This window comes from Neopelma chrysocephalum, unplaced genomic scaffold (assembly GCF_003984885.1).
Source record: "Neopelma chrysocephalum unplaced genomic scaffold, ASM398488v2 Primary Assembly neopelma1_62, whole genome shotgun sequence".
Taxonomy (NCBI): domain Eukaryota; kingdom Metazoa; phylum Chordata; class Aves; order Passeriformes; family Pipridae; genus Neopelma; species Neopelma chrysocephalum.
The window spans coordinates 5,033,676-5,053,805 of NW_020897719.1; the positions used below are offsets into that span (position 1 = coordinate 5,033,676).

Consider the following 20,130-nt stretch of genomic DNA (forward strand, 5'->3'; position numbering starts at 1 on the left):
ACTCTAACGTTGTGCCCTTCTTTGTAGTTTTTTGTTTGGCCAGCTGGCCTTAGGTGCACTCTCAGATGTACAAGAGTTATGAGACAAGACTGTATCAAGCACCTTGCTTATGTTTTTGAGGTCAGATCTTTGCTTACTGATTTTCTCTCTATTTGAAACCAAATAAAAGAAAAAAATCATTTAACTATTTTGCATCCTGGCATATCATTGTTAATCATGCCAGCAAGTGTGTGCACAGTCTGAAGAAATAAGGTTATTAGTTAATTACAGAAGTACAGAGCAAAACTCTGAGAGACATCCACATCTTACCAACACCAAATTTTGAAAGCAAATGCAAAAGGTGCTCATTGTGTGTAATCCAGGCTGGTAGTGAGTACATAGTAATGGAAGAACAGTGTAGGATGAGGTGTTGTGCAATGGATTGGGAAAACCAATAATATTTCAGGTCTTGGGAAAGTCTGAAGGCAAGTGTGAGATGGAAAGAACCCAGAGTAAGTACTGCAGGGAAATCTAGGAAAACCCTGTCATACAGCCAGTGCACCTGCTCTAATGACATCAGTAAAACCATCAGAAATTGTTTTAAGGCTGATCACTCTGGATCTGAAAGTCAAATTGATGCTCCTGAGGAGAACAATGGATTAATAACAACATCCAGCCATCAAATGGCACAGCTCTATTGCACGCAAACATTGTGGCTTGGCTTTAATGGGTTGTAGAAGTCAAAAGCAAAGGGAGAGTGAAGAGGAACAGCTTCAAAGGCCAAGTGACTGACAACACAGTTTCTGAAACAGCAGGTTTTACCCCACAGAAGAGTGAGCATAGGTGAGCAAAAAATAAAATGCTTCTCAACCAGTTATGCAAGCTTGAAAGTGTAGGCAGCAACTCTACATGTTGCATATGATTTCCTCACTATCAGTTTCTCTGGGGGGTAACAGCAGCAGACAAACATCAGAAATAATACGGCAAACATGCCTCATAAGTTAGTAACTTTATCCTGAAGTTGTTGTCAAAATCCAGGTAGAGAGCTCAAATAAACCTCACCTAGACAGTGAGGGTTCTTAGCTTTATCCTCACAGGAATCTGTTACAAAAAATACTTGCAAATATGACTACTATATTGCACAACTCTGAAATAGCAAATAGAGAAATAATCCCACTGACCCACAATCTTCAGTTCAGCATTTGCATAAATAATTCCATACATGTTTTCTGCTATACACTGGTACATGCCAGCATCATCAAAGGTCAGACTTTGCATTCTTAGTTCACCTTTCCGGAACTGAAACACAGAATCAATAAAACAATAAGACATTAATATAGACTACATATGCTGAAGAATTCACACTCATCCACATTCTTTTTTTTTTTTTCAGTGACACTGGGTTCACCTTCTTTTTTAAAAGAAGATTCAGTGTTGTTCAATACTTTCCTGGAAAAGTCCTAGATGAGTGGCAGTAGACAAATTTACTCTTCAGTCCCCTGTTATCACATCAATGCAAACACTACTGATTCAGAAGCGAGAAACAAGGGACTGAATTAATTTTATGCATATAAGCTTTGTTATGCCATGTTCACTGTTCAGTACTTTCTATTGTATGTACATTGTTTTACAACAATAAAAAGTCAAAGTAAGCCCTAATAAGGTAGGAGTTTTTCAGAAGATTTCCCTGGGAGATAGTATAAACTATTTTCTATATACCCTGTTTTAATATAAAAAAGAAAAAACAATACATCAAAATAAGAATCTATTTTTAAAAACTGTGTATAAAAATGCACAAAGTGAGGTGGGGTATTTTGTAAATTACAAATAGATGTCAATTGGAAGATCATGTTAATAAATCGTTTTCTTGTGAAAATCAATCTGAAAAGGTTTAACCCTTGTATCTAAGTATATTGGAGTGCATGGAGCAATGAAAGATTAAAAGAATATTATTTACCTGAAAAAAGAACAGATTAAAGGAAACATATTTCATATAAAAAGCAAACATTTTATGTAAAACAAGAATCTTTGTTTTGTGCTAAGCGCAATACCTGATTAAAAATTATCTGATTTAGAAACAAGCTACATTTTCAAGGCAATTAGCATATTTTTGCCATCTTGTATTTGGAAATCATCTTAACATCACATTAACACACAGCATAATCTTCCGGTGTGCTACTGGAGAATTATACACCGCTTTCTGCAATCAAGTATGCAGATTTTGTCAGTGAAAGCCAAGTACCATCAAGGAACTTGCTTGTTAAATTATTTGTTTGCAATAACTACTGAAGCTAGACAACAGCATTGTTTTTCCAGATTTAAGCCATCTCCATATGGCAGATGGTGATATCCCTGTTCTCCCTCCAACCTCACACATTTTTCTTAAGGTAATCAAAAAACAAGATGCCTCATTGTCTTTTTTTGTTTGCTTGCCAAGATCAGAGTCACCATAGCTCAACAGACGCAGCACTACATTGTGCCCTCTTATAATCTCTTTGTTTTTAATGGCTTTGCATACAGTATAAGCAATAGACTTTAAATACATTGTTGAAATGTCTGGACAAATTTTGCCCACAGAAACTGCGTGTCCCAGCCCTGCAACTGGTCAAGGCCAGGCTGGATTGAGCTCTGCGCAATCTGGTCTAGTGAAAGGTGACCCCACCCATGGCAGAGGGGTTGGAACTAGATGATATTTAAGGACCCTTCCAACCCAAATCATTCTGTGATTCTGTGACAGAACATCTACTTAATTTATACAACATATCCAATGTAACAGAATTAAATTATTTAACAGTACTCCTTTAAACTTCACATCAGCTAAACATTTGCAACATTCTGTGTCTAGAAAAAATGAGAAAAAATACAGGATAAAGAAACACCACTGATAATTTAAAAATACTCTTTCTTCTCATATCTCCACTGACTCCATTTTTCTTATATTTTTAAAGACACACTCATGTCTAATGTGGCAAAAAGGATTAATTTTAAAGAGTAGCTGACAATTTTTTTATCCAGAGAAATGAGCATTTATTTAAACAACAGGCCTGATGAAAAAGAGATATCCACCTCTCAAACATATGGTGAAAAGATAAGTTCATAATTCAAAGCTGAACACTAAATAGCCTGAAGAAATAAGAGAAGATTGAGATAAAACTTTAAAAAATAGATTTTAATGCCTAATGCAAGTGTAATCAACAAATATTTGTATCATTATAATACATTTTCTTTTAACCTTTTAATAATGCATGGTTCAAAAAATCATTTCTATCAGCTAAGCAATCAGTCCAGCATCATCTATGCTAATATACTTACCGAGGCACCATTCTTCAACCACCTAATTGTTGGAATAGGCTTGCCTGTAGCTACACAAGGCCAGTACAGGTCACTGCCTATATCCTTCTCTGTGTCATTGATATGTTCTACCCACTCGGGAGCAGCTGAGGAATAAAATACATAATGCATTGTTAATATAGCACATACATATTTAATGAGCATTATGTTGTATTCATTCCACTGCTTTTCCCATGATGCTTAAATAGGAAACACAAAGTAACGATGATAACTCAGCAATGCACCAGCACAACAAAGAATGAAGAAGTTTCTGTCTTACGACACAGACTCAAAATAACTTCAAACTACTTTTTATGAGAAGAAAATATGGAATTGAAATAATGATTCCTGAATGACCAAAGACATAAGATACTGCTTATATTGATCTGTAGATTATCCAATGTGGAAATTACTCACTAACACCATAAAAATGATAGTTAAATGACATGAAACTGTGCACAACTATGTATGTACTAAAAGGATCTCCAAGAAATTATTCTCTTGGTCCAGAGAGGATATTTAAAAAAATTAATATTGAAAACAGTCCAGCATTTTTGCTTTTGCTAAGCAAACAAACCTATTTATTAGCTCTACTTATTTTAAGCAGTAACAACCATCCCACATTAATGTTGAATGTATCCCATTGAAGTTCTAGCACTTAACCGAGGATCTTAACTCAGATGATGTTCTGTACAGTCAATGAAAAGAGACAGAAATCTTCTGAAAGTGATTCAGATGTTATGTGTGACCTTTTTGTGCCACAGTTTTGTGGCACAAGTCTCAGTCAATGAGTCAAGTTGGGATGACTCCACTTAGCAGTAAGATACAATGTTTTTATTACCTAATTTAACCAAACGCATAAAGGGAAGTGACAGAGGGTAGAGGAATGAAGAACTGAGCATAGCTGATAAGAGATAGAGCTAAGGCAGAAACCACAAACAAAATGAGAAAACAATAAAGCATAACAAACCTAATGATCTCTTTTTCTTCCAGGAAGTTCTTTCACTTCACGTACTCTAAATTGATATAATTTCCATTATGCATAATTACATTAAAACTAACACACATAACTGTCAAGGTGTATATATCAGCTGTTATAACCAGACAAATTGAGTAGTCATTCAATTATCACACAAATGTTATGACTGGCATTTAACGCATGAGTTTTGATTTTGCTCTATTAACTTGAACAGCAGCATGTGAGGATGATGGTACGAATCAACACTGACATCAAGTGTGAAAACATAGGTATTTCCAACATAAGTAAAAGCAACATAGATCATCAAGAACAAAGTTATGTCTCCTACCTTGTACATAAACTCTTGCTTGATGTTTATCTTTTCCTTTATAGTTTTCAGCTTCACACTCATAAAGTCCTTCATCTTCATACTGAATATTGAAGATCTTAAGAACTGCACCAGACATGCTTATCTCAGCAGTGGCTGGCATGGGTTCAAGGTATTTACTCCATCTCAGTTCAGGAACCGGACTTGAAAAGGTATAGTAAAGTACAAATCAGCAAGAACTGGTTGTTAAATTGCAGACTACAAAAAGAGCATTTGGTCATCAAACATGTATTTTCAGTCCCTGAAATATGAAAGCAAACAGTGCTCTACAATAACTTTAAAACACACTTACTTTCCAAGAGCAAAACACTCCAGTGTCACATTTTCCCCCAGGAGAGCGTACGTGTCCTTGAACTTCACCTTGATATCAGCAGGATATACTTTTGCTCCTAGCACAAAAAAAAGATTCTCAGAAAAGGCGCGGTAGAAAGTTATACAGCTACTAAGATTTCCACAGTTCAAAAAAACTGTTCTTAAAATTCCAGACAAAATTCTTCTCTACAGTGAATAAATGGCCTGGCCATCCACAAAGTCTGACTAAGCACTGAACTTTTACTAGTAAGGCATAATTGCTTTACTCAGCAAATTGTTTTACTAGTAAGGCATAATTGTTTTACTCAGTTTTACTAGTTATTTTTCTCTGGATGACAATGCCTAACATTTTTTATGGAATTTTTAATTGCATTTGAATTGCGATGATGGATGTACTGTTTGTGTGGGCAGACAAAACCTGAGTCTCTATTTTCCACAGATTCTTTGTGGAATGGATGGAATATTCTGAATTACTTTGAATTTAAGCTCAATTTTATCTTAGTTAGGGTATGAAGGAGCTAGAGCATGCAAATCTACAGCTTAATGAGGGCACAGGGATGCAAATATAACCAAATCTACCTACTAGTGATCCCTGTATAACTCCTCTTGCAGTTCATCTAGACGAAGATCACAGTGTGAATATTGCCCACAGAAAATTTGGATAAAGATCACTAATTTATAACTACTAAAATTCAATCACAGTTCTTCACTGTAATATGGGAAATTTAACAGATAAAAGGGTCGCTGAAATATTGATGACCATTTTATGAGACTAGTGACAGACTGAAGTCAACAGGGAATTTGGTTACTATTTGGAAAACATGCAGTTCTCATGAAGAAATGGTGGCAAATAATCTAGTAATACAAAGCCACACAAGTGTCTTAGGGAATTAATAATGAGACACAAAGTCCTTGGGCCAATGCTGGATAGAAAATTTCCGCAGGGGAAAAGGATTTTCCATTTTCATGGTGGATTTCCTGGGAAAAATGAGTAATTCCTGAAGCTTTTAATCAACTTTTACATGAAGTTTCTGCTTTACAGTCATACCCCTTTGAACTAGTGCGAAGACTAGAAAAGATATTAAAGATTTTGGGATGAGAACAGGGGCTTATCACATAAAAGAGATAAGAAGAGGGAAAGCAGATAAGAGCTGTTCTCCATTTAAGAGGAAATTTGTGAATGAATCCATGGAGATTTCCTTCACAGAGTGTTTATTGTGGATGGGAATGATTGGGACCAAGTAACCTTGTGCAGTAGCTATTATAACTTGTCATATAATTCTCCTTACAGAGATTAAAGCAATTATGAATTAGCAAAATTATACAAACAGTTAAAGCACTGCATGCACACAGTATTTCCAATAAATACTTACGATCTGATTGTGGAATAAGTGGAATAAATTTACTGAATACACTCTTTGTTATTGAAGGGCTGGACACAAAACACGAATAATTGCCCTTATCTGATGCTTCTACATTTGCAATGTAGAGATTGCCATTCGTCTGTGACACAAATCGTCTCTTGTCCAAAGCAATGAACACCGGGAACTCATTTAGAAGCCAGCGATAACTGAGATCATCTGGAGGAAAGCATTTTCTAGTCAATATTAAAAACCAACACGATCAGCTACTCAAATCACAGAATACTGTCTGCATATAAATTACTTCACTCTGATTTCTAGTTTATAGATCTTTCTTTTGGAGAGGCAGCTACGTGAGAGAGATTTACACATGCCTCAGTAGCCAGCTCGTAACTTTCTACACTGAACATCGGAGTACTGTCGTAGGGTAACTGTCGGAAGGTCTTGGTCCATGGGGGACACGCAAAAGGTGGTGAGACAAAGAGATGTCTGCCTGCTCAGCGCAGCAGGCAGTCTTTATTGAGATCACTAACCTCTACTTTCCCACACACACAACATAAACATATTCCCACAAAAACACCCAGGAATTTAACACCTGCACATTATCAAACAACTTTGGCCTTGTACTGCCTAACACCCAAGGCTGTATCTATGGGAACATGCAATTAGCCTCACTTTTCTCAAGGGAAAGGCCTCACATCCTGCAACACTTCAAATTCTTCTACTTTCAGGGGTCTCGGGGGTTCTATGGGTCTGCCATCTGCCCCCACAGAGTACTGCTGCCATGAGTGCAGATTACTGAGGATGCAGCTACAGTGCACATAGCTCCCCTTGGGTGGGCACTACCACCCCACAGGAGCTGGAGTGGGATGGGAGGAGACAGGCAGCTGGGTCTTGACCTCATGCAATTCAGAAGCTGGGAAGTCCTCACCAGCCTTGTGGTTTAGACAATTAGAGTATTTTAACTAGCAATATATCTTAGTTCTTCATTCTCTTGCAACACTTAAACAGAGTACGAAAACTAAATCATTATCCCATTTTACAAGGAAGAAGCGAAGCTAACAGCCAAATTCTGCCCTTATGATGGAACTGTAGATACTTGAGATTATGGGCATAATCCCTGCAGAACTCTTCAGTTGCTAATGATGAGAAAAAGGAATTTCCAGAGCATAAATCGCCTCATCTCTGACCCTCTCGGGGTGCCTACTGCTGTTACATGATTTTAGCAGGAGCCATGATCGTATCAGCTGAGGTGACTTCATTAGGCAGAATGAAGCTGGACCCTGTCCAAGATCAGCAGAAAGTCTGTGATGACACAGTGACACTGATATGTACTCAAGTCTTCTGACCGGTAGTCCAAGCCTCCCTTCCATTATCCAGATTAGCCTGAGTAATTTTATTTAAATCAAAATCTATTTGCAAATTCAACAATACCCTTTATATACGGTCAACAACAAACACATATTCGAAATGGAAATCTAACCTAAATGTTTGATTCTAACTGCATTAAAGTTACTGTTTAAATAATTTTAAAGGAAACTTGGAAAAATAAATATTAATTTGCCTTTTACTCTTAAGACATTGAATATGAAGCACTTTTAGCTGAATTACCTGGGTAGTGGTAAGGGGGCTCACAAAGAAGCACTGCTCCAACACCTTCTCGCACTTTAACCTCATAACGTTCCTCAGGTGGAAAGGGATCCAGATCTAGTTTTAAGAAAGCAAGGGGAGAAGAATTAGGTTTTTCATGACAATAATTTATTATTATTATTATTATTATTATTATTATTATTATTATTATTATTTTCAGTCCTGTAGAGATTGATGTAGAAATACAATAGAGAGATACTTCTAATGCCAGTTTTGTTTATTTGCCATTATCAAATCAATTTTTTTACAGTATTTTTTCATCATAATTGAAAATGCCAGACGAAAAGAAAAAAACAAAAAAACAGTGGTGCAGATTGTATCCCTAGGAGTAGCCAGGAGAGTTACATTTGAAGAAGGAATCTCAGGAAGAGACAAGAAAAGGATTTTAGATTATTTTTCAACAAGTTTTTCCAAATGCAAGTTTAATTCTTTACTGTAACTTAACGTGGCTTCTCTGAAATGACCTGGCTGCCCTTTCTGACAACTCCAGCAGCCAAGGACTAGCAAGGAGTTAGCTAGACACATCTTTAGTGCCAGAGGTTTGGGACAGAAGTGACTCACATCCCAGGTGAAACCTTAGCTGACTCTCTTTAAATCAACTTCCATGCAGCAGGGTAACCAGACTGCTGTAAAAGAATGAAGAAACAAGTCTTTCATCATCCCACAGACTGTGGGAGACCAGTAATGGTATCTGCAGAGATAAGACAACAGTTGTATGAGTAACATCAACTACATCAATAATTGCACTATGCTGCTGCTTTTCACTCTTATCCAATCTGAAATTTAATCATAAACCTTGAGGAGGAAACATGTCTTGTGAGGTTTCCCTATGTCACCAAGTACAGGAAGACTGTAGAGATCCTCACCGGAGCCCTGCTCTAAATGCTACTGTGGTGCAAACAACACCTCTGTAATTGCCAAGTGCACAGCCTCTGAATGCAATATTCTACCACAAAATCATCTAAGCTAAAGTCATGTAGATTACTTTAGCTTTCTTCAATGGCAGGCAGCCATCCAGTTCTACTAAATTCCCAAGGGTGTCTCTGAGACCTAACTAAAACTTAAGTGCAGCCAGCTAGCAACAATAAAAAAAAAAATCAGGACTGAGCTAGATACAAAAAGAGATTAAGTAGAAAACAGAGCCTATTCACTACTGTAAAATGCAATGCGTAGATCTATTATCAATCATCTAATATGTTATCTATTAATAATTAATTCCTTAACTTTGTAAAAACTGCTACATTTACTAAATATAATAAAGGTAAAGGAATGCTCATAAGGAAACCACAGTTGTCAGATCTGAATGGCTACAAAAATCTAGGAAGCAAATGTCACTACACTTTGTCAAATGCCTGAAGAAAACTCTAGTACAGTTAACACTAGCCAGTGTTCAGGGAGACACCTCTCCCAACTTCTGAAACACTAATTTTTATTCTGCTCAAACAGACCAGAAGACAATACAGATGCTTCCACTGACTGACTGGATCTTGACTACATCAATGCTTCAATGGTAGGCATTGTAATGGGACACTCGAAGGACTTGTGATTCTTATTTTAAAAAGAATTTACCCTCTGTCATAGTGCAATGGAAGTACTTAGTTCTTCACAACTGTCTCCCAATTAATTTGGAATATTATTCTTTGATAAAAGAAAGGAGTAAGTCTATCAGACTAACGCAGTAAGAATTAGCTATTTGATCAGACAAGTGTTGTACCTAAAGCCAACAAAGCTCTTCATCCACATTGGAATACTTCTATTCATACAATATCTGCAGTAGTTTGAGTATATTCACATTCCAAATACCAGCATGGACCTTACCACACAACTACTTTCTATATGCAAAATATTGACTGATCTCTCATTAGAACATTAGTTTCCTTGCTGCAGACCTTTTGACCATCTTGTAAACTTGCCAGTATTATTGATTTCTGCTGTCTTTAAAATCTTTTGCAGGAATAGGAAAAAAATTAAAATTCCAGTGATTAGCAACAAATGTGTTGCTAATTTGATACTGCATTGCATATGGGTGGTATAGGGTTTGATGTAAGGAAAATCTATCATTGCTTTAAATTTTTTTTAGAAATTTTAAGTTGGCATTTAAAGTGTAGACATTTTGTTTATCGTGTTCTTGGATAACCTCTGAAACTCTGGGACAGCCACAACAACGTGTGCAACACTTAAAAAATATTGTAATAGGTTTGAAGGCATTGGATCTAAAAAGGTCCAGTTCTACTAAAGACAGTATTCTCAGATGGATTTTATGAGAGAATGTGGATTTTGTTCCATAATTTCAGTAAGTTTTAAAGTAAGACAAAAATACAGCTGGTCAAGACTTTTTTGAGCTCTTCTAAATGGATGTCAACATTTTTTAATCAGTTTATGCACAAGCAAAAGAACAAAAACTTCCACTAAAGATGGATTCCACTATACTAATTTTAGCCACTCTGTATTCAGCTTTTTAGAGTGATTATCAGAGGAAATGGTTTTTTATAGGTGATCGCTAAAAAGAAGAAGGGAAGAAATACAATAGTTTAAAGAAGAATGAAAGCAGCCTTTATTTAACAGGTATTTATCAGTTTCCAGCTATCTTTTCTCTTCTATTCCTTGCCTCATTGCTCTATTATCATTTACACTTTGAAACATTATATATTAGGGTTCTGTTCACTATTAATGTTCAGCATGCTGACTATCAACATTCAGCTCATGCAGTCAGTGAGCTGGTAGGCAGAACATGCCTCAGATGGTTTTGATTGTACTTTTTTCATCTACTGTGTGTATTGGTTTAAATTTTTTTTTTATCCTATTGGCTATTCAGGACTGATACCACTGAAGCCTGCTTTAGGTATAAATAAATATCCTGTAAACTGAATTGTAATGTTTTCTCCATTAAAAGGAAGTAACAACATGGCTTTCAATTATTTTTCTAGAAAATACACCAGGTAAATACAGACTGTATCAACTGCAAATACAGACTAAGACTGTATCAACTATAATCCATCAGCTCATTATAGCCTCTGAATTTCTCTGGTATGTGGCCCCACTGTCTTATAACTACTATCAGAAAGCGGAACTTCTCACTTCATGTCTGATCTTATACAGTAAGAAGGGAATTCTGCTCACGGAAGCTGGTGAAAGACAGGAGGGGTGCTAATCACTTAGTGTCAGGGAACCCAGGGCTTTGTGAACAGACCCCACTTAGAATGGATTCCTTTTTTTTGGATTCCTTTTTTTGCCCTCTGATGAAAAAATATATCCAGGGAAAAAGGTAGCTTAAGGCAAAGTAAAATAAAAATCCCAAACACATCTTCAGTCAGTAAAATTTCACATTACTCTTCATTTAGTTCATCATTTTTTTACGATGCACATATTTGATGTATTTGTTGATGGTGCAGGTCTGTACATATGCATGCATTCACCAGACTAGCTCATGATTGTCAGAAGTTGACAGAAATGTCCCTCAGCAGGGATCTTAGCCTAGCCTAGGAGTCAGGGCGCACGCTTTACTAGCAAGTGGCATGCCTTCCTGTTGTGTTTGCACTGCAGCAGCACCTCATGCCCCCACATGTGTCTTTCTTCTGTGACTATTTCCCCTCAGGTCCTACCATGATTTTAAAAGAGTCTGGACATTATTATCTGGAGATCTGGCTCCTTGAGTTGTAGCTGTTGGAGGGGTTTCTGGGGGGTCACTGCCGGCCGCTCTGTGAAGGTTTTCAGGGCTGGGATCACCCCCCCGCCGCCCGTCCCTCGTGGTAGGGACAGGCGGCGGAGGTACTTAAGCCAGGAGACAGAGACCACGTAGCACGCAAGGAATCCAGCAGCGAAGAGAGATTTATTCAAATTTCCCGCAGCTTATAAGGGCTGCTGGGCAAAGGAGGGGATTGGCCATTTGGCTAGCCAATGCAAGGAGACAATATAATAACTATGGCAACACAGAAACCAATGGTAGACAAGTGAGTTAACAACTTCAAAACCCCGGCATCTCACCCTTTCTTATTTATAATAAAGACAACATTTGTAATTTTAATGGGATATAACAATGAAGATTTTTTAGTTGAACCTGGGGTGAAAGTTGATATAAAAATGAGAAAGTGAGTAAGATGATTTTTATTGAACTTGGGAAATCAGGTTATTTTATAATTTATGTTCCTATTATAAAAAGAGAAATCTCTAAATTAAATTTTACTTGAGTCTGTTTGGGTGACTCTACCCGAGCCTGTTAGGGAGGCTTCCAACCCGAGCATGTGTGGGTGCTCAATCCGAGCATGTGTGGGTGCTCAACCCGAGCCAGTTAGGGCGGCCTCAACCCCGGTTACTGACGCCTCCTGATCAACTTTGAGTCTCTTCAATTAATAATTTAACAGTTACTCACTGGGAAGGACGTCAGGTCAGCTGAATGCTAAAGAATATAAAATGCTTACAAAATTGCTATGGCACTTAAGATATTGGACTTTTTACAAAGTAATACAGCTATAGCACACATTAGCAGAAGACACTGCAGTTTAAACATTAAGTATTCCAAGCTAACCATAATTTTTCTATGTTTTGACGTAAACATTGGCTTACATCCAAAACTCAGAGTGGCTTCACTGCTTCTGACAGTTCCAAAGATATTCGACACTACACAGACATATTTTCCAGCATCCCTTGATTTCTCTGGATTATTGATAACAAGTCTGCCTCCCACCATACTGTAGCGATCCTTTGTTAAGTCAATATCCCAGTTGTTGAGTTTCCACCTATTAAAAAAGAAAAGCCAGATGTAAGATTTGGCCCAAAAAAGCAACCTGGTAAGAAATATGATGTGAAAAATAACTCATAAATTGTGATAAAATATACAGGAAGTTATTAATATACTTCTATACATGTTTAAAGCTTTTCTTCAGCAAAAGGCACAGATTTGAACTCCATAGGTCTTTTAAACATAAAAGTCTCACATTTGCCGTCTTGGAGATGTGATATAGGTTAAAACACGATTTCTGGCCAAGCTTTAAGAGATGTTTGAGCTGGCTGTCAATGAGCTAGCTAGTGATCAAACATGGGGATTTTAAAAACATTCTCAAATAATTATCTAAGAGATTTTTGTAAACCTGCTGCTAATGAAAATGTTTTGTAAAACCTAACATGCCAGTGAAGTCAGTGCAAAAACTGTAGCATGCTTGATTTAAGACCTACTTACTAGATTCAGAAAATTGCTGAACATTCTCCCCCTAATTATGGTAAAACCCCACAGCACTGAATTACTGCAACTTTCACTTGAGGGACTAAGACAGAAACCGGTGGCCCAGATTTAGCCCTTATCGATTTCTAATGATTTTAAGAAAGTTAAAATACATGGAGTAGGAACCAGCACTCATTATTTATATTTACATTTATATCTACTACTGCATCCACAAGGGGGAGTCTATAATCTTCTTAGAGAGGAACTGCACATTTCCTAAGCACAAATAGGAAAGATGCAACTTAAATACAGTTAAAAATCCTAAGATTATTTCAGCGTAAATAATTTTTTTCTTAAGGTGAAGACAGGCATAAGTATTTAACAATGAGAGCGCGCATCCTATGTGTTCCTGCACTACTGAAGATGTACTGAAATATACAGAATTCTCATTTGGAAGTGGAACTTGGACTTGTCAGAGAAAGAAACAATAGTAAGAGTGGCATGAACAAAAAAGATAAAGTCTAATGAAATGGCAGGATCTTTAAGATGCAGCAAATAGCATTTTGGTCTTACAGAATTTTAGAAGGATCAATTCAATCCTGTGAGACATATCTGTGTTACAAATAATAAACCCTCTGTTCAGAAATACCTAGGAATAAGTGTCCTGAGGACAGCTTATGCTGCAATGAAAAACGGCAGGAAGGACTTATTTACCTCTGAGATAGGAAAATTTTTGCTCAATAACTGTTAGAGGGTTAAGAAATGAAGATAATGTGTTGAGGTATAGTAATAATAATGATGTCAGGAAATAGGGAAAGTGGTCTTATTTTGTATTGCAATTATCCTCACATCAGCTATCAGTGATAATTATCAGATCTGTTCCTAGAAAGAAAAGCTTGGAGGTGCAATGCAATCCTTTGAGAATGGCTTTACTAGTTCAAATTTTGCAGAGCCCAAAACAGTTAAAGAACGCCAAAATTTATGGAGAGTCTGTAATCACTCTATAGATGGTATGTTTACAATCTTGCAGACAGGGGATGGGGAAGTATATCAGAAGGGTACCAAATCTAAGCATATCTGATCTTTCCACACTTCTAGTCCTTTCCAAGCATGGTAAGAGCAAATAAGCGCAACAGCAAAATGTGATGTAGCAGGGATCATATTCAAAAGGGCTATTCACAGGGGTTCTGTATAGGTAGACAACCTGTTAGCATATTTTTAGAAAAGGTAGTGAAGACTAAGCTTTTTTGATGGAAAAATACCGTAGTTGATCACAAAACTGTAACAGATTTAAAACAATAGCTGGCAGACTCAACTGCTTTTTCTGTTCTAGAAACCAGAGTCTGGAAACACACATAAGTGAGTACTGGGGGTTGGTCATAGGATAATTTACTGAAATGGATCTCTTTTGTTGGCAAGAAATTGTGTCTGTCCTTAGTATAATTACAGCAGTTTTCTGCCTATGACCAGGTTGTAATTTAGTCACAGTCTTAATAGTGATAATCTTAAGTACATTTCTCTTCACATAATGAGCAGACAATGGCTGACAAACTTATATGGATACACAATAAAGCAGAATTGCCCTCTACAATAATATAATTATTGTGAAAGAGGTCATGTGTGAATCTCTATTAAAACTAGTTGAAATGCTTATCAGAATAAAGTTTTTTATGTCTTCAGTAGCATAACTGACGTATTCTTGAGCACTGCTCTACAACACATGCAAAAGCAATGTGGGATGTAGAATATGCAGGTTCAACAGCAAATCCTTTTCCTTTTTAGCAAAATAGGATAAAAAAAGCCATTCTGAATCAAGAAGAACAAGGACTTGAACCTCAGTTAGCCTAAGATTGAAAGGTAGCCTCTTAATTATTTTTTAAGGTAATTATTTTTAACATCCGGATCTGTATTTCTTTTAAAAGCTGAAAACATTTAACACAACAAGAATATACTGTTTTCAACACTGTCTAGACATTTTGGCAAACTGAAGCGAGGTTGAGTCTTAGAAATTGCAAATCTCCCCATTTTTCCTGCCTTGAAGACTTTGTACTGACCTTTTATGCCAGTCAATCATTTAATAACACAATCTGAAACACTTGCTCAGTAAAATAAGAAAGATCTGAAAATCAAAACAAGAGAGGTTACCTGTAAGTAGGAAAAGGAACTGCTCGAGCTCTGCAGTTCATTGAGACTTGTCCATCTGAAGATTCTTCTGGATAGATGGTATCAATAGGTTGCTCCTCAAAAACAGGTCCATAACCTTTGTTTCCTTCTTCTGAAAACAGAACAGAGTTTCAAATTAATCACTTTTTAATTACCAGTCAAACTGAAGATGAGTTAGCATCACACATTCCAGATTCAAAATGTGAAGGCCAAATAACAAGTTCCCCAAAGTCAAGTTCTATATTGCTTCAACAAAACTGGAGCAGTACAGATAACAGAAGTGCTGGCTGTCCTTCACTGACCTCTGCCTTCTGAGAACTGAAGTAACTCAAGCTATGTCCCTCTAATACTACCTTGTGTGCTTTTGCTGCTGAAATTAATTATTTGTCACTCTTTATGCCAAATGTGGAGATAATTACGAACTGAATATATGCCCTTTAGAAATGCAGTGAGACCAACTTATTCCACAGAGAACAACAAATTCTCATCCAACAGGTCCAGATCCAAAACAACTACCTATAGTTATTCCTGATCTTATAATCTAATAATCTCCAATGATTTTATATATTTAGCAAGAATCTTTATTGCATCAGACAAAAAAAACCCTTATGTTGGATATCAAAGCTGAGAATTACATTGTTTCCAGACCACGCCTGTCCTTCCTTTCCATATGTTAGCATATGTTAGCTTTCTACCCTCCAAAATAAAATTTTAAAAAGGTCCTTTATTGAAAGTAATTTCAGTTTGTAAAGTCAAGAGCTTAAAGGTGAATAAATGTCAAACAGGTTTGACAACAAACTGTATTTTTTAATCTTTATCCTCCATTTGCTGATGCTGTTGTAAAGGTGGCAGGCTCTGCCTGCCCCTGCTGCATTTCCTTCTTTTTTATCTCCCCCAAGCATACAAGGTTGCTCTTTGGGATCTGCAGAAGCAAGACTAGGAACAAAGGTGGAAAGTTCTGGGAAAATTCTGCTCAGTAAATACAGGATGTGACTGGGGTTTTTTTCTGTGAAAATAGCAAATATGCATTCTAGGTACAAAATGGCTCTGTGAGGAGATGGTGCATGCTCCATACAGATAAAATTTTGAGACAACACAGCTCTCTAATTCTCACAGGTCTCTAGTGAAACTGAACTAAGAGTATGGACACTTGTAAACAAACTCATGGGAGAAGGAAAGGAGTACATGTCTGCTACCAGGTTCACTTTCCATTCAAGTTCAGGATTGCTCCAAATCCCAGAGATGCCAGAGAACTGGAAAATGACTGGAAGAATCTTGTAATAGAAGGGAAACAAACAAAATAAGCACAGTTTTACTAATAAGATCTTCAGAGATGGCTGAAAAATTTAATTAAAAAGTTTCCAAAAGCAATGGTTGACGATGGAAAAATTCTGACATTTTGCAATATTATCTGTGCTGCCTATAAAAATCCACTACATGTCTTGTATGCTACACTTTAAATATGCTCACAGATCAGGAGATAAACTGGCAATGTAATAGATGAATGGTTACATTGGAACAGATTATGGTTTTGTGCTCTTGCCCTTAAAATTCCTGTCTTTGGTTATAAAGCATTTTAGACTAAATTAGACAGTTTTATGAAATTGATATACCTAAAGAACATGACTTTTGTCAGTGTTAAAATACCACATATATATAAAAAATTTCTTCTGCAGATACCTTTTTTATTGTTCCTAAATTCTATATTCATAAATAGACACTGAATTACAGCACTAGAAGAAGGTTTGCAGATAAAAAGGTTATAGATAAAAAGCAAGTTCCTGTTCCACTTCAAATTTGGGGGGAAAAAATCACCATTTCCCTTGAAAACAGGAGCAGGTCCAGAAGACACTGTTATGCTCTGAGACATATGGTCAGGTAACATAATTTTTAAAGATGAATTAATGTAAGACAAGTCTTTCAAAGAAGTAAAGAAAAGCAGCTAGAAAAAAGGTAGAGCTTTTGAAAAATGATCTGCTTTCTTTCATATTTTAAAGCACAACATGACGTAAAAATCTATACGTTGCTAGGTCAAAAGAAGTGGCTTCAGACTGAAAAGGCAAGATTCACATATTTGCTCAGATCCCGGCATGACTGAGCCACAAATGTGATGGCATGTTTTGTGCAGTTCATAAATATAAATACAGAGTAACAACAGCCTCCAGCAGCCAATAGCCATATCATATACAGCTGACTCTCCACCTTAGGACTCAAACAATGTACAGAATACTTAGGCATTTCATGTCATGCATTTTTAATGCTGCCAGCACTATTAATTATACTGAGTGAACACCTGCTTCTCACACCTACCACATATGCTTTATAATGGCATTTCTGCTGCAATCTATTATGAATGTTTTCAGATGTCTGGCTGAGCAGAATAAAATGCATAGACTGAATGTCAGGTGTGGCAACCAATAAACCTTTCTTAGTCACCAGCTGAGTTTGGACCAGTGATATGAAACACTAAGTAGCAGAAAAGTGTTGTGAAAACATCAGCAAGAAATGTTCACACTTTAAGTACTACGCCTGCGTGACAAGTTTGGAGAGTGAGGAAGGGTAGACTAAGAGTAGAAGGAAAAGGATCACCTCACTGAAGTTGTGCCTACATGAAAAAGGGGAGGAAAAAAAAGTAGGGCAAGATGAAAGAAATGGATGTATTAGGTAAACTGAGGATGACATGAGAAGCACACTTCATCTGTTCTGGTCCTGCTTTAGACAAGAGAATGGAACATCTGACCTCCCAAACACCTTTATACCCTATGTTTTGGGTATATTTCTTGTGATTTATATTTTAAATTGGAGCAAAAGCACCTGACTACTCGAGGCATTCTTCAGTGAATTCTGCAAACAAGATTCAGACCTTTCAACAACAGTGCTAAAATGTATTAGGAACTCTCTGCAAAGGTCAAGAAAATCTCTTCTCAGCTGATGAGATCACAGATCCTGTATAAGAACCTTTCCCTCTGGAAGGTGGTTCTGTCATCCTTTGTCTAAGTGACACTTTGCAGCTGGGCAGTGTCATTTCCCTTCTGGGCTTTCCTGCAACGCTGCTTGTGCTTGTCTGATTTCTTAGGTAGTTGCTAGAGCTAAAGAGAGTGGAAATCTATTCAATTATTGCTTTCTGGATTAGTTTTCTTTCAGTTTAGTGAAGTGATTTTTTTCCCTGATGAAGATCTTTGCCAGTTCAAAGGGTGGAATAGGAGCAGGGGTATAGTCTTGAACCTTTAGCGTGGCAAAAAGTTGTCTTATTAACTGAACCATCCGAAAGAACTACTACCTAAGTAAGATATATTAATCTGAAAGCCTTACAGATATGCTACAGAATTATATTAGTACGCCTTAATGACCCTGAACAAGCCTGTGAGGGATTATAATACAAAATATCCAACACATTCAGAGAAAAAGATACCAATAACATGGTATGAAAATAACAATCACAAACCACCTGAGGCAATTCTTTTCAAGTCATGTCAAGAAACATTCCTTAAGAAGAGGGAAAAGGAAGACACAGTGAAAAGGCTTATTCAGTGCATCCTAATTCCATATATACATTTAATTCAGAAATGTTAAACTTTTCCATATAAACATATTTTAAAAAAATTAACTAGCTTTCAAATGACATAATTTCTGTAGAACACAGAGACAAAGAGGCTTTCCAGTCCACATGCACTCCTTTTGCATTACTTGGGTCACAAAAAGAACAACTAAAACCAAATCAATAGCCTTGTGTCTGTCCTCTATGGATCTCCCTTCACCTCACATTCTTCCATTTCCTAACCACTTGCCCACCAAAACGGCCTTGCAGCCTCTATATACCCTGCTCCTGATTCTCCTTCCTGTCCTTCTCCTCTTTGATAAGAAGATTATGCTTACCTGTAAATACAATCTTTTGATATGCCACCATATCGGTCTACTTCTTGTGCCTTATTTCCAAAAGCCTAATTGTTGTTATTAGAGTGTACCTCTCATTAGTTCAGTATTTTCATAATGTAATTCTATAAAATTTATTAATTAAATGTATTGTTCTAAATACACTAATTACTTATGACGGGTACAAATTTGGCATAAATTGAACAACATAGCAGACAAATTCTGACTTGATATTTGAAAGATATCACAAGGCTGATATGTATTACACAGGCAGGGAATACACACTTAAAAGGAAAGAGATGTTGATCTGAATCAAGACTTCTGTATCATATGGCAGAAAATATGCAAATGAGAACAAAAGACCACTATGTTCACTGGGAAATGCAGCTACTAATAATTACACATTATTTCACAGTTAACATTTAACAACCACAATAATTCAAATATATCTGTTTTCTTCCACTCATGGACAGTTGTCACAAGTACACAGGAAGGTATTTTATAACTGGTCTGAAATGTTATTTTGCAGAGAACCTGAAATGGAACATTCCTGCAATTTGTTTAGTTAAATTATTTGTAGAGAGTGCTATCTGTCTTTTCAATATACTTACATTTTGCATAATCAACTTATGCAAACTTCTAATCAAAAATACACTTATATTTTGCATAATCAACTCTTTATCTAATCTGAATATAGAAAACTAGAAGAAAACTAGAAGAAAACAGAAAATTACCAAAAGGAATAGTATACTTTAATTTTACTATTAGTCTTCTCTAGTGATTTACTCAAATGTCTCTGAAATACAGGTCACTAAACCACGCTGGACACTTGTGCATCATTCTGTCTTCGTATGGCTAGTATGGAAATAAGAAAAAAATCTTGTAAGCTAACATTTACTCTTACTTTACACGATATATCTTTCCATATTATCTTATAGGGTAATTATAACCTATATTT

At 36.5% G+C, this 20,130-nt stretch overlaps 1 protein-coding gene across 1 annotated transcript in view; it reads right to left on the reverse strand.

The window, feature by feature from the left end:
* CNTN1 (contactin 1) overlaps positions 1-20,130 on the reverse strand; it is a 259,467-nt gene that overhangs the window by 65,260 nt on the left and 174,077 nt on the right. Inside the window, exons 4-11 of the mRNA XM_027682199.1 lie at positions 15,282-15,411; positions 12,542-12,714; positions 7,940-8,035; positions 6,341-6,547; positions 4,948-5,044; positions 4,617-4,798; positions 3,292-3,416; positions 1,161-1,278 (exon numbers count right to left, since the gene is read on the reverse strand). Coding sequence (XP_027538000.1) covers positions 1,161-1,278; positions 3,292-3,416; positions 4,617-4,798; positions 4,948-5,044; positions 6,341-6,547; positions 7,940-8,035; positions 12,542-12,714; positions 15,282-15,411 — 1,128 coding nt within the window. The remainder of the gene's footprint in view (positions 1-1,160; positions 1,279-3,291; positions 3,417-4,616; positions 4,799-4,947; positions 5,045-6,340; positions 6,548-7,939; positions 8,036-12,541; positions 12,715-15,281; positions 15,412-20,130) is intronic.